The 20777-nt window shown below is 47.9% G+C and overlaps 7 protein-coding genes across 7 annotated transcripts; 2 read left to right on the plus strand and 5 right to left on the minus strand.

Moving 5' to 3' along the window:
• Nucleotides 1–530: 530 nt before the first annotated feature.
• BJ212DRAFT_362011 (uncharacterized protein) lies at nt 531–2556 on the minus strand. Its single transcript, XM_041343011.1, has 16 exons — nt 2284–2556; nt 2154–2226; nt 2044–2093; nt 1951–1994; nt 1874–1893; nt 1769–1821; nt 1634–1716; nt 1492–1581; nt 1301–1443; nt 1221–1245; nt 1139–1168; nt 1076–1088; nt 975–1025; nt 865–927; nt 757–811; nt 531–692 (listed from the first exon to the last, which is right to left on the minus strand). Exons 1-15 carry the CDS (start codon nt 2367–2369, stop codon nt 778–780), a joined length of 858 nt encoding a protein of 285 aa, XP_041191747.1. The 5' UTR covers nt 2370–2556; the 3' UTR covers nt 531–692; nt 757–777.
• A 989-nt stretch (nt 2557–3545) lies between these two features.
• BJ212DRAFT_1362651 (uncharacterized protein) lies at nt 3546–4134 on the plus strand. Its single transcript, XM_041335958.1, has 4 exons — nt 3546–3613; nt 3668–3905; nt 3931–4038; nt 4061–4134. Exons 2-4 carry the CDS (start codon nt 3820–3822, stop codon nt 4122–4124), a joined length of 258 nt encoding a protein of 85 aa, XP_041191748.1. The 5' UTR covers nt 3546–3613; nt 3668–3819; the 3' UTR covers nt 4125–4134.
• A 3690-nt stretch (nt 4135–7824) lies between these two features.
• BJ212DRAFT_1300607 (uncharacterized protein) lies at nt 7825–8232 on the minus strand (the record flags this gene model as incomplete). The annotated part of the gene is made up of 2 exons (XM_041333010.1): nt 7825–7994; nt 8040–8232. 2 exons carry the CDS (start codon nt 8230–8232, stop codon nt 7825–7827), a joined length of 363 nt encoding a protein of 120 aa, XP_041191749.1.
• A 2206-nt stretch (nt 8233–10438) lies between these two features.
• BJ212DRAFT_362566 (uncharacterized protein) lies at nt 10439–12178 on the minus strand. The gene is made up of 13 exons (XM_041343012.1): nt 12127–12178; nt 11724–11816; nt 11620–11672; nt 11485–11567; nt 11407–11432; nt 11152–11232; nt 11072–11096; nt 10990–11019; nt 10926–10938; nt 10823–10873; nt 10713–10775; nt 10606–10661; nt 10439–10552 (listed from the first exon to the last, which is right to left on the minus strand). The coding sequence occupies exons 2-12, from the start codon at nt 11748–11750 to the stop codon at nt 10628–10630; spliced, it is 486 nt and encodes a 161-aa protein (XP_041191750.1). The 5' UTR covers nt 11751–11816; nt 12127–12178; the 3' UTR covers nt 10439–10552; nt 10606–10627.
• Nucleotides 11953–12212, minus strand: BJ212DRAFT_1274353 (uncharacterized protein; the record flags this gene model as incomplete). The annotated part of the gene is made up of 2 exons (XM_041331150.1): nt 11953–12070; nt 12127–12212. The coding sequence occupies 2 exons, from the start codon at nt 12210–12212 to the stop codon at nt 11953–11955; spliced, it is 204 nt and encodes a 67-aa protein (XP_041191751.1).
• Nucleotides 12213–13310: 1098 nt separating this feature from the next.
• On the plus strand, nt 13311–16305 carry BJ212DRAFT_1482028 (uncharacterized protein; the record flags this gene model as incomplete). Its single annotated transcript, XM_041340351.1, has 10 exons — nt 13311–13415; nt 13473–13791; nt 13846–14296; nt 14349–14436; nt 14490–14759; nt 14810–14980; nt 15028–15324; nt 15379–15981; nt 16030–16211; nt 16266–16305. The coding sequence occupies 10 exons, from the start codon at nt 13311–13313 to the stop codon at nt 16303–16305; spliced, it is 2526 nt and encodes an 841-aa protein (XP_041191752.1).
• A 191-nt stretch (nt 16306–16496) lies between these two features.
• Nucleotides 16497–19680, minus strand: BJ212DRAFT_1362729 (MFS general substrate transporter). Its single transcript, XM_041335959.1, has 16 exons — nt 19311–19680; nt 19081–19249; nt 18860–18987; nt 18735–18806; nt 18668–18685; nt 18546–18612; nt 18488–18496; nt 18274–18434; nt 17930–18214; nt 17722–17873; nt 17607–17665; nt 17453–17555; nt 17366–17400; nt 17102–17313; nt 16893–17042; nt 16497–16840 (listed from the first exon to the last, which is right to left on the minus strand). The coding sequence occupies exons 1-16, from the start codon at nt 19351–19353 to the stop codon at nt 16659–16661; spliced, it is 1845 nt and encodes a 614-aa protein (XP_041191753.1). The 5' UTR covers nt 19354–19680; the 3' UTR covers nt 16497–16658.
• Nucleotides 19681–20777: the final 1097 nt, after the last annotated feature.

Consider the following 20777-nt stretch of genomic DNA (forward strand, 5'->3'; position numbering starts at 1 on the left):
CGTGTGTTAGTCCCGCGTCTTGAGATAAAGACTCTTTATGTCATTAAAGAGACATCGCTTCCCACGCTCCTGAAAGTTCGGGCCCCTGGTCGACTCGGTGTTTAAAGCGTGGGCAAGTTCAAAGTTGGGTGCTGGGATACTGGCCGATCGGGTGCGTCAGGGACTCGAACGGCTCAGAACGTATCACCGATCACATTGTTGTTCCGGAGGGATTTGTATATATAGAAGCAGGGATGCCACCGGAGCAGGGGCCAGCCAGAAACAGGCGATCATGTCGATAATACTAGGCTTAGTAAGCTAAGTACACCAAGCCATGCAAAGGACCATGGAGACCCGAATAAACCCTAGGCTATTAGCCTGAGTCCACCACGAGTTGTGCGGCACGGAGAGATGATATACCATTTAAACGGCCACAGGGGAACCATGCGGTACTCCAGATGCAAGCTGCTTGCCGTACCCACACTCGCATCCTGTTGATGGAGGATATGCTCACAGATGTCAGTAGTTCGTGAGAAGGCCGTCTCCAAGCAAGCAAAAAACTCTTTCGCGAACTCAGTATCTCAATAATATCGCTGAATATAAATAAATAAAAAGGGAGTCTAGCGCATGAGAAAGAGGTGAAGTCCATATCACTACTGATGCGGTTTCCTCACTATCCCCAAACCTGGTCTGTGTGGCAAGCTCTGTGACGGCTGTACTTGAATATTGTTGAGGAATCTCAAGTGCACTTCCCGAAGTTAGTCACCGGAAACTGACGGATCGATTTTGTCCCAAACATCATACAAAGTCATGGGCATCCATATAGGATGAACTATGTGCCATGTCCATCATTCAATGAAGTTAAGATTCAAAGCAAGAACTCACCTGGGCAGTGTCAGCATGGTAGTAAGTGGCACATCTCGACTACTTGTCTCTTCCGTAGAGGTACTGGAAATGTTGAGAATATGGTTGAAAAATCATTCTGTCGCTCGTACCTCGACTGTACGTCCAGGAAAGCAACAACTATTCGACTCGATGCGATAGTACTGTAAAGTAGCTGAATAAACGACGAGCGCGATAACACGTAGATCCAAACCTGACGGCAGATGCTGACAAACAATGATCAGATAGTGGTTGGAGGGCTTCCGCAACAACTTACCTGGCATCGCAAATACAACATTCATGGAAGCTAGTGTGCCATAAATTTCAAGATGATATCAACATGGCGGAAGGCCACCTACGATTCAGATTCAACGAAGCCACAACCTTTGCAGGAGACGCGGAATCAGATGGATCTTGAATTCTCTTCAGTAGCACGCACCGATGGTATGATATTTGCCAAGCAGGTGACCAAGACATATGTTATCCCCTGTTTGCGCAATGTTCTCCACATTGCATTAGACGATGGCGTATTTCGAAGGCCGATTATAGTCAAAGCAAACGCCAGTATATCATAACCCATCGCTGTGCAAGGCGTCAGGGATAGAATGGAACACCGTCTCTGGGACGTACTGTAGACAAACATAGCGATCATATCAGTATGATCAACGACCATGAAGCCACAGCTACCGTTCACTTTCATGACGGAGAAGGAGATCATTACTGTGATGGCGCTGTCAAGGATCAAATTATAGTATTGCTTCAGACAACTGACCCCGCAGCAGGATGATCCAGTGGCCAACCGTGGCTAATACCAGAAATATACGGATACATTTGAATGCTCTCCAGATTAAGAATCTGTGCATGTTGAGGAAGGACTTCGACGATCGAAATTGCTACTGAAACTTACGGCCGTAACATTAAGTTCAAGGAAGAACAACCAATGGATGCATTTCCTGCAAACTGTGACACCGATTGAGACGATGAATAGGCGACACATATAGCACACACTCACAGCAAAGGCCAAAAAAGCGCCTGCCATGATGAGCCTGAGCATGCGTTTAGCTGATTAAAATTTAACGAAGGATTCACTGTGGCAATCCGCGTTCTGGGAAGTCGGGGAGCTGAGCCAGCAACTAATGTTCGTGAGACTCTGTTGCGATAGTTAATTAATAAGATACGCACATCATAACCATGGACATCAGAAGAAGAATGCGACCGGAGATGTACGGCAGCTGACAAGATTGGCACTTCTGTGACAATGCACGAGCATACTAGTACAAGCTGCTACTCACCAGAGGCCATCGAGGCTGCATGCGTCTGCAAATCAAAGCAAGTTCAACTTGCCATGATCTTGCGTACTCCCACCTACAGGTCATTGTCATGAGTAGGAAGCTCTTGAACATGAAAAGTAAGGATACCCACATGTACAAACCAAGGCATATGAAATTAGTGTGTTCTACAATACTGCTGCATTTCGAGATGACACCGGGATCCGTCCAGTTCACCATTCACCTGCCGTGTCTGGGTCCTACGTAGTCTGGGAAATGAGGTACTGTAAGTCGCCGCTGGCCACTTGTCCGTTGCTTTATCTCGGCGAGAAACGAGAAGGGTAGCTGGTTCCAGAAGATATGAAGGGAGAATAAGCAAAAGGGAAAGGGCTACCGCTAGCATAACCCTGTCTGATATCTATGGGGCAACCTCGGCAGTGTGGAGAATGGTGACGGTACCTCGGACTTCGTAATGGCGAATATTCCCAGTCAGAAAAGTATCTAAGACGGTGCAACCGGGCGCGTAGACTACTTGGAAAAAGATTGTGCCAGTAAGATGCAGCAGGTGTGGGCAGAAGACGTGATTGGTGTTTCTGAATTGAGACGTGTTTAAACTATGGCAAAACGATGGAGAGTCCGGCGACCGGGTCCGTTGGTGGGCGCAAGTTGTGATACACATGAGAACCTAGTACGCCAGTGAGAACACAAATTGTGAGGACTAGTCTAGTAGGGGAAGTTGCTCGTGACAGTGTGTGAACTAGATGTCTCAGAACAGAGCAGGGACAAGGAAAAAGATAATATCGTGAGACTTCCAGTGGCCGCCAGACCTTCAGGGAGGCCAACAGTCCTTCTGACATAGAAGGGTCACTCCCGGCCGAACAATAGGGTGTATCAATTTATTCTCGGCTTGGCCAGAGATATTCTGATACGCATTACGGCACTTATGATACTGTTAGTCAAGAGGCACTTTGCTTACCGTAAGCAAAAACCTTAATCTCAGCCACTTTGGCAGTCTGAACTTGGTGTTGAGACGAGTTCCTGCACCATACAATGCCCTGCGGGCACCTCATGTAAGCATTCATCTTAGGCCTCCTCCTAGTGTCATACATGTTTGAGAACTGCAGCTCAGAGTAAGACTCGTCAAAGTCGTAGACACCGCATATTTGCAGCATGATAGTAGACGCAATGTCAAGTTTGACTCTTCCAACAAACTGCATCCAAGCGACTCGCAAAGAATGTACTACTTCAATGCAATGTAGATATCATAACAAGATCAACGATAAAACTGTAATATCCGAGGACATCCACCAATTACTCTAGCAGCAGCAACATGACCATCCGCGTCCATGTTCCCCAGTGTCTATCTGCACTACTACTGATTGTTGCTGTTGTGCATTGGGGTCTGGCTGAGTAGTATCGAGATCTTGATTTTCATAAAGTACGATGTCCGGGTCTTTGCCAGGAGCATCCGCAGCAGCATTACGCTGCAGGTTACGCATCAGACACAAGACACATTTACAAAAATCAACCCGTCGCACCTCTTTACCCTTTGCGAATGGAACATCGGCGACGGGTGGCGTTGTATGATGAGGTGGTCGGGTGAACAGATGCCGTAGGTGGGTTCTGAAGGTGGTCGCCGCAGCGACCGGTGGTGGGGTAGGTGGCACAGGTGGAGGTGGAGGGAGTGAGGATGAGGGCTGCTCGTCATAGCGAGCCTCACTCTTTTGAGAAGCCCAGAGCGTTGTTGAGGTTGTGGTCGGGGGATTTGAGAATGCTGTAATGAACGATGTGAGAAAGAGAGGAAGATACGCTGTTGCACGCACTCGATGCATTTCGTGGAAAAAATTAGGTTCTGCATCATAGCCATCTTGCTCTTGCCCCGGGATCTCTGCCTGCATAACGATCAGTAGTGAGACAGTTGGAGAAGGGAGTGCATACGCCAAGAATACGGTCATGCTGCTCAGCGAATGCACTACATTGTTCCTTGAATTCTGAGTGAAATGCGGGTGAGTATGGTAGCTTCGGGCGACGTCACTGAAAATTTGCCGTCGGACCAATCAAGACAGCTAGGCTTCGCAGATTCGTCGATGGCGTCCATCATGTATTTGTGTGCTTCGAGGGCTTTGTCGGGCTTACCTGCCGAAAGGAATGCCTGGCATCGTTTCTGGTGTGTAGTGAGACACAAAGACTCGAGATCCCAGCCGAAGAGCTGGACAAAGCACTCAGTTATGAAAAGCATTATGTATGCATCATCGTGACGCACCACGGTCAAGTCCTCGTATATCACATGAATGTATTTCGATGAGAAAGCGGTAGAGTTAACAGCAGCAGTGAAGTGATCAGCAGCTTCGTCGTGACGTGCGCTATCCGAAGCTTTGATTCCGAGCTGAACGCGTAGAGATGTCTAATGCGCGAGTTGCAAATGTCAGCGTTAACGACCAAGCGTAACTGCATGACACTTACTTCCACGACACGACGCGCGAGAGGATCGGTATTCGGCCAAGCGGCAGCCAGCTCTTGGATGAGTAACATTGCTTCCTCATGCCGATTTGCGCTGAAGAGGGCAATGACCTGAAACACGCAATGAAGCAGAGAATATGTGAGTCCGATTTAATGTACCTTGATCAAGAGAAGAAAATGGTTGGCCTCTAAATTTTGGTTGGTGAACATGGATGCGACGTCGAATGCTGCCCTCGCGTCCCGGACTTGGCCTTTCCCGCAGAGGGCGATGCCTTTGGAGATGTAGCCTGTCAATGAGGGCCGAATTCTGATGGACTATGTCATGAATGAAAGTAAGCCTTTAGTAGAAGGGCCATAGTAGGGTCGGTATAACTCACCATGATTGCATCATCAAGTGCTCGGTCCCAGGCGTGTTTTCGGGCCATGACGAATGAGCGATGGGCATGTGAAGTATAGTCGTTTGCGTCGGTGTGGATCCTTTGGGTGAGTAACTCTTCGGCGATAGACAAGTCCCCAGCGATGCATGCATCGCGGGCTGTCGTGATAGCCAGGATCTGCACGAAAGATGCTCGAATTGCGTTACGAGAGTCAAGGATGGAAACTCGCCTTTGAATTGGGTGCTGCCCACTCTGAGGTATTATTATCTTCGCCTCCGATGAGGATGTGCTTGCCATCCGCAGAGAAAGTGACAGATTGCGGCAAGGATGAGTGCGTGAAGCTGTCGATGTTTCGTTGATCTGAGAGCCGCCAGAGACGGATACGCCTGTCCCTACTAGATGCGGAAGCAACAAGGGTGCCAGCAGGATGAATGGCAATGGCGTCGATATAGCTAGTGTGGCCTTTCCAGGGGTCACCGACCTGCTGCCAGGTTGTTGTATCCCACTCTCGTATGTTAGGATCATCACCTCCTGAAAGAAGGCGTGTACCATTGGGTGTCCACGCGAGTGACCAGTTGGAGAATACGTGACCCTTGAAAGATGCGACACGCTCCCTGGTGGCTGGATTATAGATTTGGATATTGCTGTGTGTTGCAATGGCAAGAAGTTCGCCAGAAGGCGAATACCGAACGCATGAGATCACAGAACCACACTCGATTGGTTCTCCTTGCGTCTGCCACGTTTTAGTACACCAAAACTTCACCGTCTTGTCCCGTCCACCGGTAGCCAGCACCGTACCATCCGGAGAAAAATCCACTGACTGGATTCCACTGGAGGTTTTGATGGGTTGGGTGAGAGTTTCACCAGTTTCACCGTGCCAGGGAATGATTTCTCCATTTTCGTCACCGCTTGCTATTATTTGACCATCTCGTGAAACCACCAATGCCCGCACCATACTGCAATGCCCTTCCATCTTCTTCAACACAACGCCTGTCTTCAAGTCCCAAAGCCGAAGTGTCTTGTCGTCCGAGCCTGTAATCATTCGTCGCTTATCGGGGAAAACTGCAACTGCTCTTACGGTCCCCTCGTGATCTTCAAAAGTTCGAAGGGGTGTGGTGCTTTGAATGAGCTGTGACATTTCTGGAGGTTGATCGTGTTGGGCACGATCGAGGGGTTGTAGGTGTCTTCTCTAAGCTGCAGAGGTGCGTGCATTGTGCGTTTTTATGCTACTTCACCACACTAACCCAACTCATTTACATAGACGCCCAAGACACGAGGTGGTTCGCCTCCGTTCCAGCAAGAATGACCCCTGCCAGTCATAACCGCCTTCCTCCACAGCACTGTGTACATGCGTCCGACTCATGTCTCCACAGCTTCCGGAATATATCCCCTCCCATCCAATGGCGATAGTTCACCTGATACTTCCCGGTCCTCGAATTTGGCTGAAAGCTATCTATCCTACATAGATTGCCGCATAAATATCACTGTCGAGCAGTTTCTCCAACACATCATCATGTAACTTATTTGAAGGCACATAGCTTACTGCCATATCATCTCCTCATCTCGTCGATTCCCAAGATCTACCTGTACACCAGACGCAACTAAATTTCTCCCTTCTCGTGTCTCAAATCCGCTCCTGATAGAGCAGCCCCCACCTTTCGAGACACGTTTTATCCAAATTCTAATTTTCAAGGGTGCCGGCTCTGCTTCCAGCGCTTTACTCCTCACTTCCTCTCAGTTTCTCGGCCAACTCCCCGGCCCAACCGGTTTCAGATTTTCTCATTCACCAATTAGTTTCCCGTGTCCATTCTTGTTGCAATCCTGCACCACATAAATGTGCAATATGATCATCACACTCTATAAACAAGATTTCATATATATTGTTAGATATATTCAATGTTCATCTAACCATCTATATGAAATCTTGTTTACACACCTACTGACTCCTGTACCTGCTCACTATCATATATGCAACCAAGTACACATCCAACAATGTTGTGACCTACTCACAAATGCACGCATATATAATGACATCTTGTCAACATGGGTGGCATGTCTAAAACAGCCAGCAGGAATGGCAGACTGCTGGGGGTATGCCTCACAGCAGGGCATTCATGCACCCAGGGATGCAACAGGGACACAGTCCTTTAGACTAGATTGTATTGTCCTACATAGAGTACATCTTTGCAAAGGACAGAAGTTGGAATCAAAATAAATAAATAGTAGTGGATCCCATGTATAATCCATTGTGCGAGTCTTGATCGTCAGCAGACCTAATGCGCACGCCGTCGAGTAAGATTACTCTTTGACATGCACCCGCTCGGTCTTGTCGTCATCATCCTTTCAAACCTTGGAAAGCACAGGCATCAAGTCAAGATGCACCAAAGACATGATTTACAGGTTCTTTATACTGGCCTACGGCGAGTCGTAAGGTGGGGGATTGCGAGACCTTGGACCTGCAAGTTCTTGTATTGCGATATTCAAGTGGCGTAGGTTTGAGGATTGGATCTATGTATTCTGCGATAACTTTGCTGAACACTGCAGTGACATGTCAATAACGAAATGGAGGCTCGCGCAGCTTTGGCTGTAGTGAGAGCTCACCGATGGCAGTAGAGTGTGATGGTCATATTTTCCAGGTTCACTTAGTGTGCACTGCATGAGAATTCATTAATGTAGGTGAGTAGATGTTGTGCAGTGTGAATAGAAGACTCAGTACTGAACGAGATAGCCAGTTACTTGTGTCAAATGGCAGTGTACTCGGCCAGGGCACTACGTCATTTTTTAATATACAGGTGCGTCAGGCACGACGTACGCAGTCTTTACTCCTGCAACGTCGATCTCCAACATTTCTAGGTATCCTACCATTTCTTGCGATCCGCCATTTGCAGTCTGCGTTCATGGATAGTAATATTTATGGGAGCCTGAATCTTCCTCCAAATGTCTTCCCGTATAATCACTATTTCGGATCCTCCGTCGAGGAGGTTTAACTGAACAGGCGTTTCGTTTTTGGCAGGCGTCGCAACAATATCTGTAGAAAGAGCTGCTGCGGGGGTGGGTACTCGCTATGTCCTACAGTGCTCCACAACCTCTTTTCGCAGCTCGGGACTGACCGCAAGGAGGTCCGATACAGTCACATTCGGAATGATCAGGTCGAGGACGTTATGGAAGGTGCGTTTGGTGCGATCGTGGTTGGCAACTTTGGACTCGGAGGCGAAGGAAGGTGGAGCTTTCTTAGATTCGGGATGGGTTTCAGGCAAGAGAGTCATACTCGCTTGCTCCGAATTGGCAGCTTTCGACTTGGAACGGGTGATGGACAGGACTTCGAAATATGATCCTGAAATCAAAGTAGTAGAAGGGATGTTGGAGGACGACAGTGGTGCAGAATTATGCCGAGAGTTGTCTACAGGGATAGAGTTGGACGAGGACACCGCAGTAGCGTATCTGGCGTCAATAGCCTGTTTTAGCGTCTCAATACCAATTCGTCGTATGCATGATTGGTCTGGATATACGAAATACTGCCTGTCCCGGACGATTCGTCCAGCCCGAAGATATTCCACCGCAGTCGAGCAAGTGCGCATAACGTGAGAACCGCCGCAAAAGAAGCACGTGGGATTCGATCGATGGTTAGATGAAGGAGGAAGGGGAGGGAGAGGAAGATACGACAATGGGGCCTGAGATGGGGCGGTAATGACGAGCTGACGTGATTTAGGGGGTGCCCAGCCCTGAGCTGTGGCTGGTGCGAGGTATACCAGGCGTATATAGCATCCAGAATACGCGACATCACCTATATCCAACCCATGCATCTTCCTTGCTAGGTCTTCTACTTCGTCCATCACGGATTTAATGGGGGTCTGAACAACCGGTGAAAAAGCTACTTTCTTCGTCTGAACCTCACGTTATACATCTCGTGGCCGTCGAACTTCGTCTTCCTCGTCTGAGTCTGGTGGAGGACGATAGGGTTTGGTTCGGGAGGCGTTGGTCGAGCGTTCTTCACGGATAGAACGGAGACGTGTAGTGATGGGGTAGTGGAGATCTAGATCATAGGCATCATCCGAAAACACAAAACATCCAGCTTCCAGCACCTTTTCATAGTCCGTAGCCTCCTCACGCGAGTAGTTGGCTTCTTTGATCTGGAGGCGTCGGTCGATTTCGTGTCATGCTAACAGAGGGAGGCCTTTCCAGAAGCAGCGGTCCCGCTCGCGTGTTGATATCTTATTATTCGCGACGAGCCAGAATGCAATTGAACGAAACTGCCGGTAGTACTGCAAGAGTTCAGTCTCCGTAGGTACATCAGGGTCAGCCGTGTTAATGACAACACGCTCTAAGTCGCGGATCGTGTAGCGTGTTCCCTGGTTCGCCGATATCCCTTTGTTCGTGTTCGACATAGCTGGCGTAGTTGTCGACGAAGTCGGAATATGAGTCTGAAGTGTGGGATGGGACGGAAGGGAATGAGACGGTGCGGAAGAGGGAATTGTTGATTACGAGGTGGGCGCCGCGACCGAAGAATTCGAAGGAGTGATTTGAACGGTGGGAAGGGAAGATGAATTCGCAGTCTCGTTGGAAGTTTGGGACGGTGCTGGTGAAGGCCTATGGAAATCGGGCTGGGGTATTGGAGGAAGAAAGAAGTAGTAGAGTGTAAGGCTGACTTAGTAAAAGTTCAAAGGGGAAAGTGAACGAAACGACGTAGTTGCGGGAAGTATAGTTGGATAACGCGATAATAACAAGACGAGACCTTTTAGAGACGATGAGTTTCGTAGGAGCGTTGGGACGGGAAATCGACGTATGAGGTTCTGCCAGTCGATAAGGACTGTATATGAGATACCTATACTCGCGAAACGGTAAGGGTCCTCGGGTATGGCTAGGCTGAACGATGATGTGAAAACGGAAGCAGAAGGAAGTGGTGTTGCACCTCACAGGGTAGGAAAGAGAAAGAGAGTACGGGGAATTGAGTGAGTGGCGTATGAATGGGTATGGTTTTGACAGAATAATGAGAGTCCTATAGAGTTATTGACAGATTCCGAACAAGAATTGGGGTGACGGTGACGGGAAAAAGGGACCGAGGGTGGTCAGGGCGTAAAATCCTTACGGATCAGACTCGGTGTGCAAGGGATCGTCCGAAAATAAATCCCTCGCGGTGGGCTCCAAAATGTAAGGCTGGTAGTGAAGGAAATGTGAACGAAGCGATATAGATACGAGACGTGGATATAGATCGTCGTAAAGACGAGTAGGGAGAGTGTTAGAGACAGAGACTTTCGTTGAAGCGTTCAAGTTAGGACGTTGAGTCTTTTGACCGGGGAATTCACTGTATGAGATTCCGCTATCGATATGGGTGTACATGGGCTATACATATACGTTTTCGGACGGCCCACTAAGCCAGAATGAGCATAAGAGCATGTGGTGAAGGTGAAAATGAGCGGTCAAGGTAAGGGGATCGTGGCGTGTGAGTACAAGGTTAGATCGTAAAATGGAAATGGATGCATCCGCGTGTCTCGGATGCAAGAGTAACGCTTTTCGCATCAGTAAGTCACGTGGACGTCTTCGTCTTCGTCTTCGTTTGAAGCCGGATATCCTTAAACCACACTGTATCTTTATCAAGGAATCTCAAATGCCCTTCCCCAAGTTTGTGATCAGAAACTGACAGATCGATGTTATCCCAAAAAATCATATAAAGTTTTGGGTATTCATAACAGACACACTGTGTCATGTCCATCAATCAATGAAGATAACATTCAAGGCAAGAACTCACGTGGGCAGTGTTAGCACGGTGGTAAGTAGCACACCTCGATTATTTGTCTCTTCCATGGGGGCGCTGGAAATGTTGAGAATATGATTGAAAAATCGATTTGTTACTCGTACTTCGACTGTACGTCCAGGAAAGCAACAACTATTCGACTCGATGCGATAGTGCTGTAAAGTAGCTGAATGAATGGCGAGCGTCATGACATATGTAGATACAGACCTGACAACACATGCTGGCATAACAATAATCAGATAGTCATTGGAGGGTTTCTGCAACAGCTTACCCGGTGTCGCAAATACAACGTTCATGGCAGCTAGTGTGCTATAAATTTCAAAACGATATTAAAATGGCAGAAGGCCACTTACGATTCAGATTCAACGAGGCCACGACCTTTGCAGGAGATACGGAATCAGATGGATCTTGGGTTCTCTTCAGTAGCACGCACCGATGGTATGATATTTGCCAAGCAGGCGATCAAGACATATATTATCCCCTGATTGCGCAATATTGTCCATGTTGCACTAGACTATGGCGTATTTCGAAGGCCGATTATAGTCAAAGCAAACGCCAGTATATCGTAACCCATCGCTGTGCAAGGCGTCAGGGATAGAATGGAACACTGTCTCTGGGACGTACTGTAGACAAATATAGTGGTCACATCAGTATGGTCAATAACCATGAGGTCACAGCTACCGTTCACTTTCACGACGGGGAAGGCAAGTATTACTGCGATGGCGATATTGAGGATCAAATTATAGTATTGCTTCGGATAACTGACCCCGTAACAGGATAATCCAGTGGCCAATCGTGGCTAATACCAGAAATATACGGATACATTTGAACCCCCTCCAGATTACGAATCTGTGCATGTTGAGGAAGGACTTCGACGATCGAAATTGCCACTGAAACTTACGGCCGTAACATTAGGTTTAAATAAGAACAACCGATGGATGCATTTTCTGCAAACTGTGATACCAATTGAGACGATGAATCGGCGATACGTTGTAGCACACTCACAGCAAATGCTAAAAAAGCGCCTGTCATGATGAACCTGAGCACGCGTTTAGCTGATTAAAATTTAACGAAGGATTCACTGTGACAATCCGCGTTCTGGGAGGTCGGGGAACTGAGTCAGCAACTAATGTTCGTGAGACTCTGTTGCGATAGTTAATTAATAAGATACGCACACCATAATTATGGACGTCAGAAGAAGAATACGACCAGTGATGTACGGCAGCTGACAAGATTAGCACTTCTGTGACAATGCACAAGCATGCAAGCTGCTACTCACCAGAGGCCATCGAGGCTGTATGCGTCTGCAAATCAAAGCAAGTTCAACTTGCCATGATCTTGCGTACTCCCACCTACAGGTCATTGTCACGAGTAGGAGCTCTTGAACATGAAAAGTAAGAATACCCACATGTACAAACCAAGGCATATGAAATTAGTTTGTTCTAAAATACTACTGTATTTCGAGATGACACCGGGATCCGTCCAGTCCACCATTCACCTGCTGTATCTGGGTCCTACGTACTAGTCTGGGCGACGAGATTCTGTAAATCGCTGCTGGCCACTTGTCCGTTGCTTTGTCTCAGATAGAAGTAAGAAGGGGAGCTGGTTCCAGGAGATATGAAGGGTGGATAAGCAAATGGGAAAGGGCTACCGCTAGCATAGCCCTGTCTAATATTTGTCGCCAGTGTGGAAAATGGTGACGGTACCTCGGACTTCGTAACGGCGAATATTCCCCGTCAGAAAAGTGTATCTCGGTGCAACTGGGCGCGTAGACTACTTGGAAAAAGATTGTGCCAATAAAGATGTAGCAGGCCCGGGTGTGAGCGGAAGTCGTGATTGGTGCTTTCGAATTGAAATGTGTTTGAGCTATGGCAAAACGATCTTCATAAAGAGTCAGGTAACCATTGGACTGGCCAGCACTGCTCTTAACAGAGGAGAAGAACCGTCCTGCTGTCCTGTTGATGCTGCGCCACGTTGCGGCAATGTTGTTGGCAGAACTCGGGAGTTTTGCCAAGTTCACAATTCTCATCGCCGGCATCTTTGTCAGCACCCTGCACTGCCACCTGACTGCAGAATGCTCTGCTGTGTTCACCTGCTGCCACCTCCGTCCATCCAACGCTCGCACTACCACTACCTTGTTCTATACTACTAGCGCTGCTTTTGCACATTCCCGCCAAATTTTGGATCCAGCACGTTGTATTCGATGTTTTTAAATAGTGATGCTAATATTATACAGCCAAGTTGCTATGATCCCCACCCTTCCGTGTTTTTGTGCCTTCTCGCACGATTTAGGCTGTGCGCTTTGGTGTTTTTATATTCATGGTGAATTTACCTAAACAATTCTATCGATACAGCAAACGCTCCTCCGAAAAGTAATACCTTGAAATAAAACGATAGCCTCAAGGGGAGAAGAGATAATGGAGATACCTCCGCAGCGCATTGCGGCGTCCTTAAAAAGGTATATCGGAGTCCAAAATAGGCAATTCTGTTGGGGAAAAGTGATGTCATTAGTTGGTCTGACGTCGCATTGCGGTCATTCAAAAGCCAGTTGAAAACACAAGCGGGAACAGAACAAACCTTCTCCACCTTACCATGTCTCTCCCGCCAGCAACAAAAGACATTTCAGAACACCCCAAGGCAGGCTCTGTTGTCGCACCAACGGACAAGGCTGCCGAGGAGGCTGATGTCTCCAGAAAGGTGAGCCTTTTATTGAAATAGTTGTAACAACATTTGCTCAATCGCTTCGTGGACCAGATCAACTTCTACGGCGTGATTGAAGCATTCCGCCGAGGGCGTATGCCAGACAATCATCAAATAGACGAGACGCTGCAGTATTTGCTGAAGACATCACCGGTGGATGAAAACAAGCTGTCTCCAGACGGGCGAAAACTTGTTCAAGATGCTCGTGAAATCATCGAAACTGCACGTCTCATAGTCACTGAGAAAAATGCCGACGAACTTTTCCAGAATTTTATCTGGAATACTCGCGATATTTCTCTTGACAGCGTAAAGATGGACCCAGACGCAGTCGCACCCGTCGATCGTGCCAAATTTGACGAAGACCGCCACACTGGTGCGTATCCGCTCATTATCCTATTGCAAAGTACTCAATGCAATGTTTTGCTAGCCGTTCGCCATCTCCGCACTATTCTTTCCCTTATTCTCACCAATTCCGAAGTTCGCAAGTTACTTTCCGACTTCTCGGTCATTGGACGAGACATACTTGCTAAAGGAGCATCCAAAGTCGCTGAGAGCTTGCGTCCCGGCGAGGAAGAGCTTTCCCGTGTCGACGAGGCTGCTCCCCAAGATGAGTTCGTTACCAAGGATGGGCGCAAAGCTGGCCCTGGTGAAACACCAGTTCTGAACGCGAAAGTTCCCGGAACGGACACGGTCGTTGAGCATCACCCCCACACTGATGATGCCACGGTAACCACAGGAGATGGCTCGCAGAAATCTGTGAAGCAAATAGTTGGCGAGGGCCGTGCTGCTGTTGATGACGTCAAGGATAATGTGAAAGACAAAGCATCTCAGGCTCAGGGTACTGTTCAAGAGAAAGCAGACCAGACTCGTCAGCAGGGGTGTGTAGTTCTTTCTGTCTGATCCAGGTCGTGTGCTTATTCACTTCTCAAGGAGCGTGGAAGGCGTTGGACCTGACACTTCATCTTCAGAAACTGAGGGGAAAAAACGGGGGCTTAAGGAACGCATTCGCAATTATGCAGTATGCTGATATTTTCCTTATTTGAGTCGCCATTTCTGATATTTTTGTTACAGGGTGGTATATCCGAACGCATCCCCCAGCAACAGCGAGATCGAGCCTCCGAGCACATCGAGCGAGGACGCAAGTTCCTGGCCGAGGAATACTTCCCTGTGGAGCGCCGTGATCAATTCATTTATCGTGGCAAGAAGGTTATAATTGAGTGCCAAAAGCATGACGATTACCAAGATGCCATCAGATGGCTCCTCGACGAAGTCGAGCGATATGCATCCTACGGGCAAACTGCTGCTGGTCACGGCAAAGAACGCGGCAGTGTCATCACCCAGGTGTGTTTGTATTGGTGTAAATGTTTCGACTCTACCTAATCCTCGCGAAGGATAGAGCACTTAATAGTGCCATGTCTGAGCTTCGTACACTGCTCGAGCGCTTCGCCAACAGTCGCAGCATGAATGATATCTTTGACGCTTCCAATGCTCTCATCGATGATGCTCGTCGCGACGACGAGTTTAGGAACTGGTTTCATCGTTTGAATACGTATATTCGCAAGGTAAGTGCCTTTTATGGACACGATATAACATACTCACGGCGATGTAGGTTTTACTTGAGGCGGGCTTTGTGCTGGAAGATGATTGCAATCGCGAGGGTAACAACATTCTCGAGTCAGGTCGTCATTTCTGGGACCAAAAGTATAAAGAGCATTTCGACAGCCTCTTCGATGCCATTGGCAAATGGTTCTCGGCGATGGGAGAAGATCCCTTAAACAAACGCTTTGGCGAAGACTGGGCTCGGTTGACGCATGACCTACTATTTGATAGTGAAGGTAGCTTGAAGTTTAAGACCGATCTCTGGAGCGATATCAGAAATGTCATTTTGCCTACGATGGTGAAACAGGTACGTCATTGTCCAGTTGCTGGGGCAAGAGGCTAATGAGGTTGGCACTCCGAGGTTGGATATTTGCCCATTCCGCGCGTCGAATACACCGACGATACGCTCGACCTTGTCGTTGAGAACCTGACGCTTCAAGGACGCAACCTGTTCCCCAACGTTATATCTATGGAGGCATATAACTTTTTTAAGTTTAGCCCGTATGACGCCATTCAAGATCAACGGCATCACGAGTTCACAATCACACTCGCACAGATCCAGGCGGATATGCGAGACGTCGCCCTCTATTTCCGCAAGAAGACCGGGTTCCCAAAAATGAGGGACTCTGGCATAGCAGACGTTGTCCTCGGTGGACAAGGCATGACAGTCACTATCTATCTCGTTTCTGCCGACAGAGATCGCAGCTCCGTTTTCAAAGTCAAGGATGTGCACGTCAAGGTAGATTCGCTGAAGTTTAGCATTCGCGATTCGAAGCACGATATACTCTACAAGACTGTCAAACCTCTTGCGACAACTGTAGTAAAGAAGCATATCCAGAAGGCGGTTGCACAGGCAATCAGGACTGGTCTGGAATATCTTGACGGACAGCTCGTCACCGTGAGGGATCGCATGGAGGAAACAAAGACAAAGGAGGAATTGAGTCGCCGTCAGGTGTTACAAGATGTGGGCATTGACCGATCTTCCGAATTATCCCGCTAACCATGGTGTCAGCTGTTCAAACACAAAAAGGACGAATCTACATCGATCAAGACATCGGAGAGCAAGTCTCATTTCAAGGTTGTCCATAATCGGCGCGCTTCAATGATTCAAGGAGGACATCCAGGCGGATGGGTCAATCGAACTACCGAACGCGAGGAGAAGGCGAAGGAGGGGAAGGAATGGAGGAGCGAAGCGTAAGTTGAAGTTTGCCCTTCGATTACCGATTACACTGAGTCTCGCATGCACAGCTTCTCGATTGTGCCCGACCCTACCACCTCTTCCTCTTGAATACCTCTTCTTGGATTTTGGAGTGAGGTGTTGATGAGTATTCCTATGTTTCTCTTTTCCTTGATCACGACGATGCCGGAGTTCAAATTTCAAACACGATCACTCTATGGTAACCGATTTGTATAATCATATGCCTTATACTCGTATCATCTATTTAATGGCGTAGCTAAAGCATTCTGGATCTGTTAAGCAGTCTCGTTTTCTAGGGAACAGGCTTGTCACGATATATGATAAGAACATAGCAACGCCGCATAATACAATACGTACTGTCAACATTAGGCAAGCCTACAATGACAATAAACGGGATTAAAAGAAAGGTACAGAGTAGGATGTCTTGTTCAACAAGACCAAGACTACGGTTCATCCTCATCCTCACTGTCATCTTCGAGCACTGATCTCCCAGTAAGATCAGCAGCATCAATTGCATTTTGCCCGTCTCCTAGGTACCAGTTCGGCATTGCAAAGGCAAGCAAAATGGGTATCACGCTCAGTACAGTGGCTAAGGTCACCATGATCTTCATCGTGTCGTCATACGCTGAAACATAATCAGTGAGCATATGTGCATGACACAGCTATTTCGAACGCACCGTTGATGACGCCCTCGCGCACAGGGTCACCAAGCGGATAGGACGCTGCTAATGTTATACTCCCGAACAGCTCTGCACGCTTCTCATCTGTCAACCATGGCAGATACTTCTCCAGGTTATCTGGCATCGTGTTCGACCAAATCGCGCCGGCTATAGTCCCATTCCCATTCAATCAACGACCCTAGATATGTATGGGAGAGTGGACATACCACATGCGTTCCCAACAGCACCGCCGATTTCAGTCAATAAGAGCACAACCGCGGTGATGATCGCCACATCTGCGTGATGCACGGATGCTTGTGCCCCTACTTGTGAAGAAACAGCGGCAAAACCTCCGCCGAAACCTTGAAGGATCTGGGTCCATACAAGCTCAGCATCCGAGGCGTTGCCACCGCGCGAATGGATCATCATTGCCACACCCCTGATATGAATGCGTAGGTCGGGGATTTTGGTTGGAATGGTTAAAGACTTACGCTAGACGAACTACGAGTCCGATGATGAGTACATACTACCGCGCAAGGTTGAGCTGGACTGTGGTATTGAATGGTTGAGTGATATACCTTGTACCGATGGAGAAAACGCATGCTGAGACCCGCAAGAATGCCAAAGAATGTCAGTGCAACGGATTGCACTTGAATGAAGTACGTCGCGTTCACGAGTGACCTTGAGATGATAGGTTAACGCGTACTCTCACAAGTAGAATGTGAAATGTACCAAGGTTTTACTACTAGGACGAACGAATACAGATACGTATAGGTGAGGAAGTATGACATCTATGACATCGAACAATCAGTTTCACCAATAAATGACTTCGCCTCTGAATACTTACGAAGTCGAAAAAGCCGATGAACGCTGCACAGACAACGCTTCTATTCCTGATAAACCGCGGAGCGATCACGGGTCTACTAGCATAACGTAGATCCCAGACTGCGAACACGACAAGGAGTGCAACTCCCATGACAAACATTGCAATGGTCGAGCCTGGATTTCGTGCACACTGGTCAATCTCTTACCGAAAAAAAAAGTTGACCACGGACCATTCTTCCAGCTTCCGTTCACAGTCCGACTCATTGTCAATGGAAGTAAGGTCAGTGAAACCGCGCACCCGAGGAGGGTGAGTCCGACTAGGTCAAGCTGTTCAGCGGAGCGAAGGAAGCTAACTATCATGGATCCACGTGGGAGGTTTGGTTGACTTGAGCCTCTGCGACTGCGTGGTTTGGGGGAGTCGAGAAGAGCAAGCATTTTGGCCTTACGTTCCGCCCACAGAAGAGTGATAATGAGGGGCGCAAGGGAAATAGGGACAAGGATGGCAAACATGCCATCTATGCATCACATCATACAATTGAGACGATGACAAAGTGAAATAATGTCCAAGACTTACAACCCCATCGCCAGCCGATAGAATGGATGACTGCAGTGGATATGTTTGAGCCAATAAATGCATTGACAAGGAATGGTGCAGAGACAAGGGAGACAACAAGCCCACGCCATGCGAGCGTGGTGATGTCAGCAATGATAATCTGTGTGAGTAGTTGCAATCCGCTGGGCCAAGTAGATTAATCCCCGGAATAGTGGTATCATCGGCCCTTGCTCACGTGTATCCACTAGAAAGATGAGTAAAAATAGAACAAGAACACAAGAATTGATACGTACACAGCGTACAGTACAATGCCCCCAATTATCCTAGTGACATTGGGGGCAGAAGCTATCACGATATAGCCTAGCAGTAGCAGACTATGATATCAATTGCGGTGAGTTCCATGCAAACAACATACCGAGAACGTAAAAAATCACTAGAAGCTCAGCGTCAAACAAGCGCTTGAAAAAACAGTCCGCACTCACAAACGCCGACATAGGCGGTGCCTCGGGAAGAGACATCCGCGATTTTAGCGATCACGGGTTTACCAACAGCAACTGTAAATGTCTAGTAAATAACCACCGTTGGGGCGACGATAAGTGGAAATTACTAATGAGGGACTGTACGACAGTGATTGAACTGATAAGGCTATGCTCGCCAAAATATGAAGTAGCGAATGTAAGGTATGCGTAAGTTGTCGATGCATCAAGGGAGTATATATATGACGCAAGTCCAATGCTATCAATGGCAGTTTATTAGTATTAGTCGACGATACTCGTGCTGTACGAGGTGCAACTTGAAAGTCGTTTCCACGGCGGTGACAAGACGCACCCGACGAAGAGACACCAACGGGAGTAACGCCCATATACACGCTGGGCGGCCTCGACTTTCTTGACGCCAGCATGTGCGTCCTGCTCGGCAGCGACTGAACGGAGTTCACTGTCCACGGCAGTCCCGCAGGCGGACGCGTCGTCACCGTGGGATGAGTGGTTGTCGTCGTCTATTTTATGGAATATTGTGAGCAGAAATACATTTTTTTGGATGATAAATCTGATTTATACCTTGAGGGCTCGTCTGAGGGAGAGGTAAGTACCCTGCAGGCATAGTAGTCCGTTGTTCGAGTTTGGAAATCGGAATTCGAGAGCAACTTGAATGAGGAACTTATCTAGTCTGCTCGAGTCATACCAAAAGAGAAGGAAGACCACGCCGCAGTCGTTCCTTGCAGATAAGGTGTGGCACGGGTGATGTCTGCCCGGCCATCCGCCCGGGCAGCATCCGTGGTGAATCGTGGGTCGGTCACGTGTACCTGTGTTTGATTCACTCGTACGGGTACAGGTACGAGGTTCTGCAAAAATTGGGTACCCACGGGTAGAAGACTTAAATCTGTGGCAGTGCTACGTTGACCGTGATTCATCATTAACGTTATCGATGGACTGGATGTAGGCAAAAAATAATATAATTTCACATTTTAGGAAGGGTGTGCCGTGATGCCGGGTATCATTTTGTTACCGTTTGAAATTCAACAAAGGTTCTGCCCACCAATAAACTTTAGATCTGTAAGGGGGTTCCCTCCCTAAACAAGCTAGTACTATCCCACATATCGCCTTTTTAGGACCACTCACACCAGCGATATCCGCTGACATAATCTTACTGTGCGATATCTGCATCCATTCGATACTACCGCTCTTGCACATCACGGATCCCTCGTATACTTTCGAATCCTTGCTTTTTTATAGGCACAGGCTTTGACACTTTATGATGCGCCAAATCTTTGAACCTGACACTAGCGCTCGCCACAGGGACAGCGGTACCGCTCTTTATGTTGGCAACATACCATAAACGGACAACTGGCGTCCAGTGCGCGAAAGTCCCCTCGAGAAATTTTCAATTTCCAACCTTACCTTCTGTGTTTGTGCCACTCAGAATATTCATCTGTGGATTTGGATGGGCTGCGCATCGCATAGGTATCATAGTCGTCGTGGTTGACTTACCTATGGATGTATTCTTGTCGAGTCAGCTTGGTTCCCACCAGTACAGCAACTGTAGCAATGGACGACTTTCCGCAGCTGTTGTAACGCCATTCTAAATCTAAACCTATCCTCGTACCGACATGCCGCCGTCAAACATCAGTGTTTTACAAATCCATATGTCAAAAACACCCAGTTCCAAATTGATATATAGAAGGTGAGGTGAGCCGCTCTTCCAGATTCGTTGAAATGGTGTTCAACACATGTTCTAACCGTCGTTCACATGCCTTTTGACACCTCAATACTGCACATTAGAATCTAGATACAATTGGTCTACGGTTCGAAAAGCATTTCTAGATTGCGACGAGGCGCGAGACGACACTCCGACCTTTAAGGTTTGAATCAAATATGCGAAGGAACCTGAAAGTTCGAAAGTTCTTCGTCCCGTCTGCCCGTTCTCTCTGGAGTCTATCCTGATCGATAAACCTTGATCACACCGAACTGTGCTGCTGATCGTCTCACAGGTATCCCTAACGTGATGCCAGAGATCATGATCACGTT

Source organism: Suillus subaureus (assembly GCF_016647635.1).
Source record: "Suillus subaureus strain MN1 chromosome Unknown BJ212scaffold_21, whole genome shotgun sequence".
NCBI lineage: Eukaryota > Fungi > Basidiomycota > Agaricomycetes > Boletales > Suillaceae > Suillus > Suillus subaureus.

Coding starts and splice junctions, on each gene's coding strand:
- BJ212DRAFT_362011 (XM_041343011.1), bottom strand. CDS start 2,369: ATGGTGAACTGGACGGATCCCGGTGTCATCTCGAAATGCAGCAGTATT. Junction 1,995..2,043: donor CTGATGTCCATGGTTATGAT/GTGCGTATCTTA, acceptor CACGAACATTAG/TTGCTGGCTCAGCTCCCCGA. Junction 928..974: donor TTCCTGGACGTACAGTCGAG/GTACGAGCGACA, acceptor CAACATTTCCAG/TACCTCTACGGAAGAGACAA.
- BJ212DRAFT_1362651 (XM_041335958.1), top strand. CDS start 3,820: ATGAGGGCTGCTCGTCATAGCGAGCCTCACTCTTTTGAGAAGCCCAGA. Junction 3,906..3,930: donor TCGGGGGATTTGAGAATGCT/GTAATGAACGAT, acceptor TGAGAAAGAGAG/GAAGATACGCTGTTGCACGC.
- BJ212DRAFT_362566 (XM_041343012.1), bottom strand. CDS start 11,750: ATGACAGGCGCTTTTTTAGCATTTGCT. Junction 11,233..11,406: donor TTGCCTTCCCCGTCGTGAAA/GTGAACGGTAGC, acceptor AATACGCCATAG/TCTAGTGCAACATGGACAAT. Junction 11,097..11,151: donor TGGCAAATATCATACCATCG/GTGCGTGCTACT, acceptor TCTCCTGCAAAG/GTCGTGGCCTCGTTGAATCT.
- BJ212DRAFT_1362729 (XM_041335959.1), bottom strand. CDS start 19,353: ATGCCTGCAGGGTACTTACCTCTCCCTCAGACGAGCCCTCAAG. Junction 17,043..17,101: donor TGCTGTTGGGAACGCATGTG/GTATGTCCACTC, acceptor ATGGGACTATAG/CCGGCGCGATTTGGTCGAAC. Junction 16,841..16,892: donor GCGCGAGGGCGTCATCAACG/GTGCGTTCGAAA, acceptor ATTATGTTTCAG/CGTATGACGACACGATGAAG.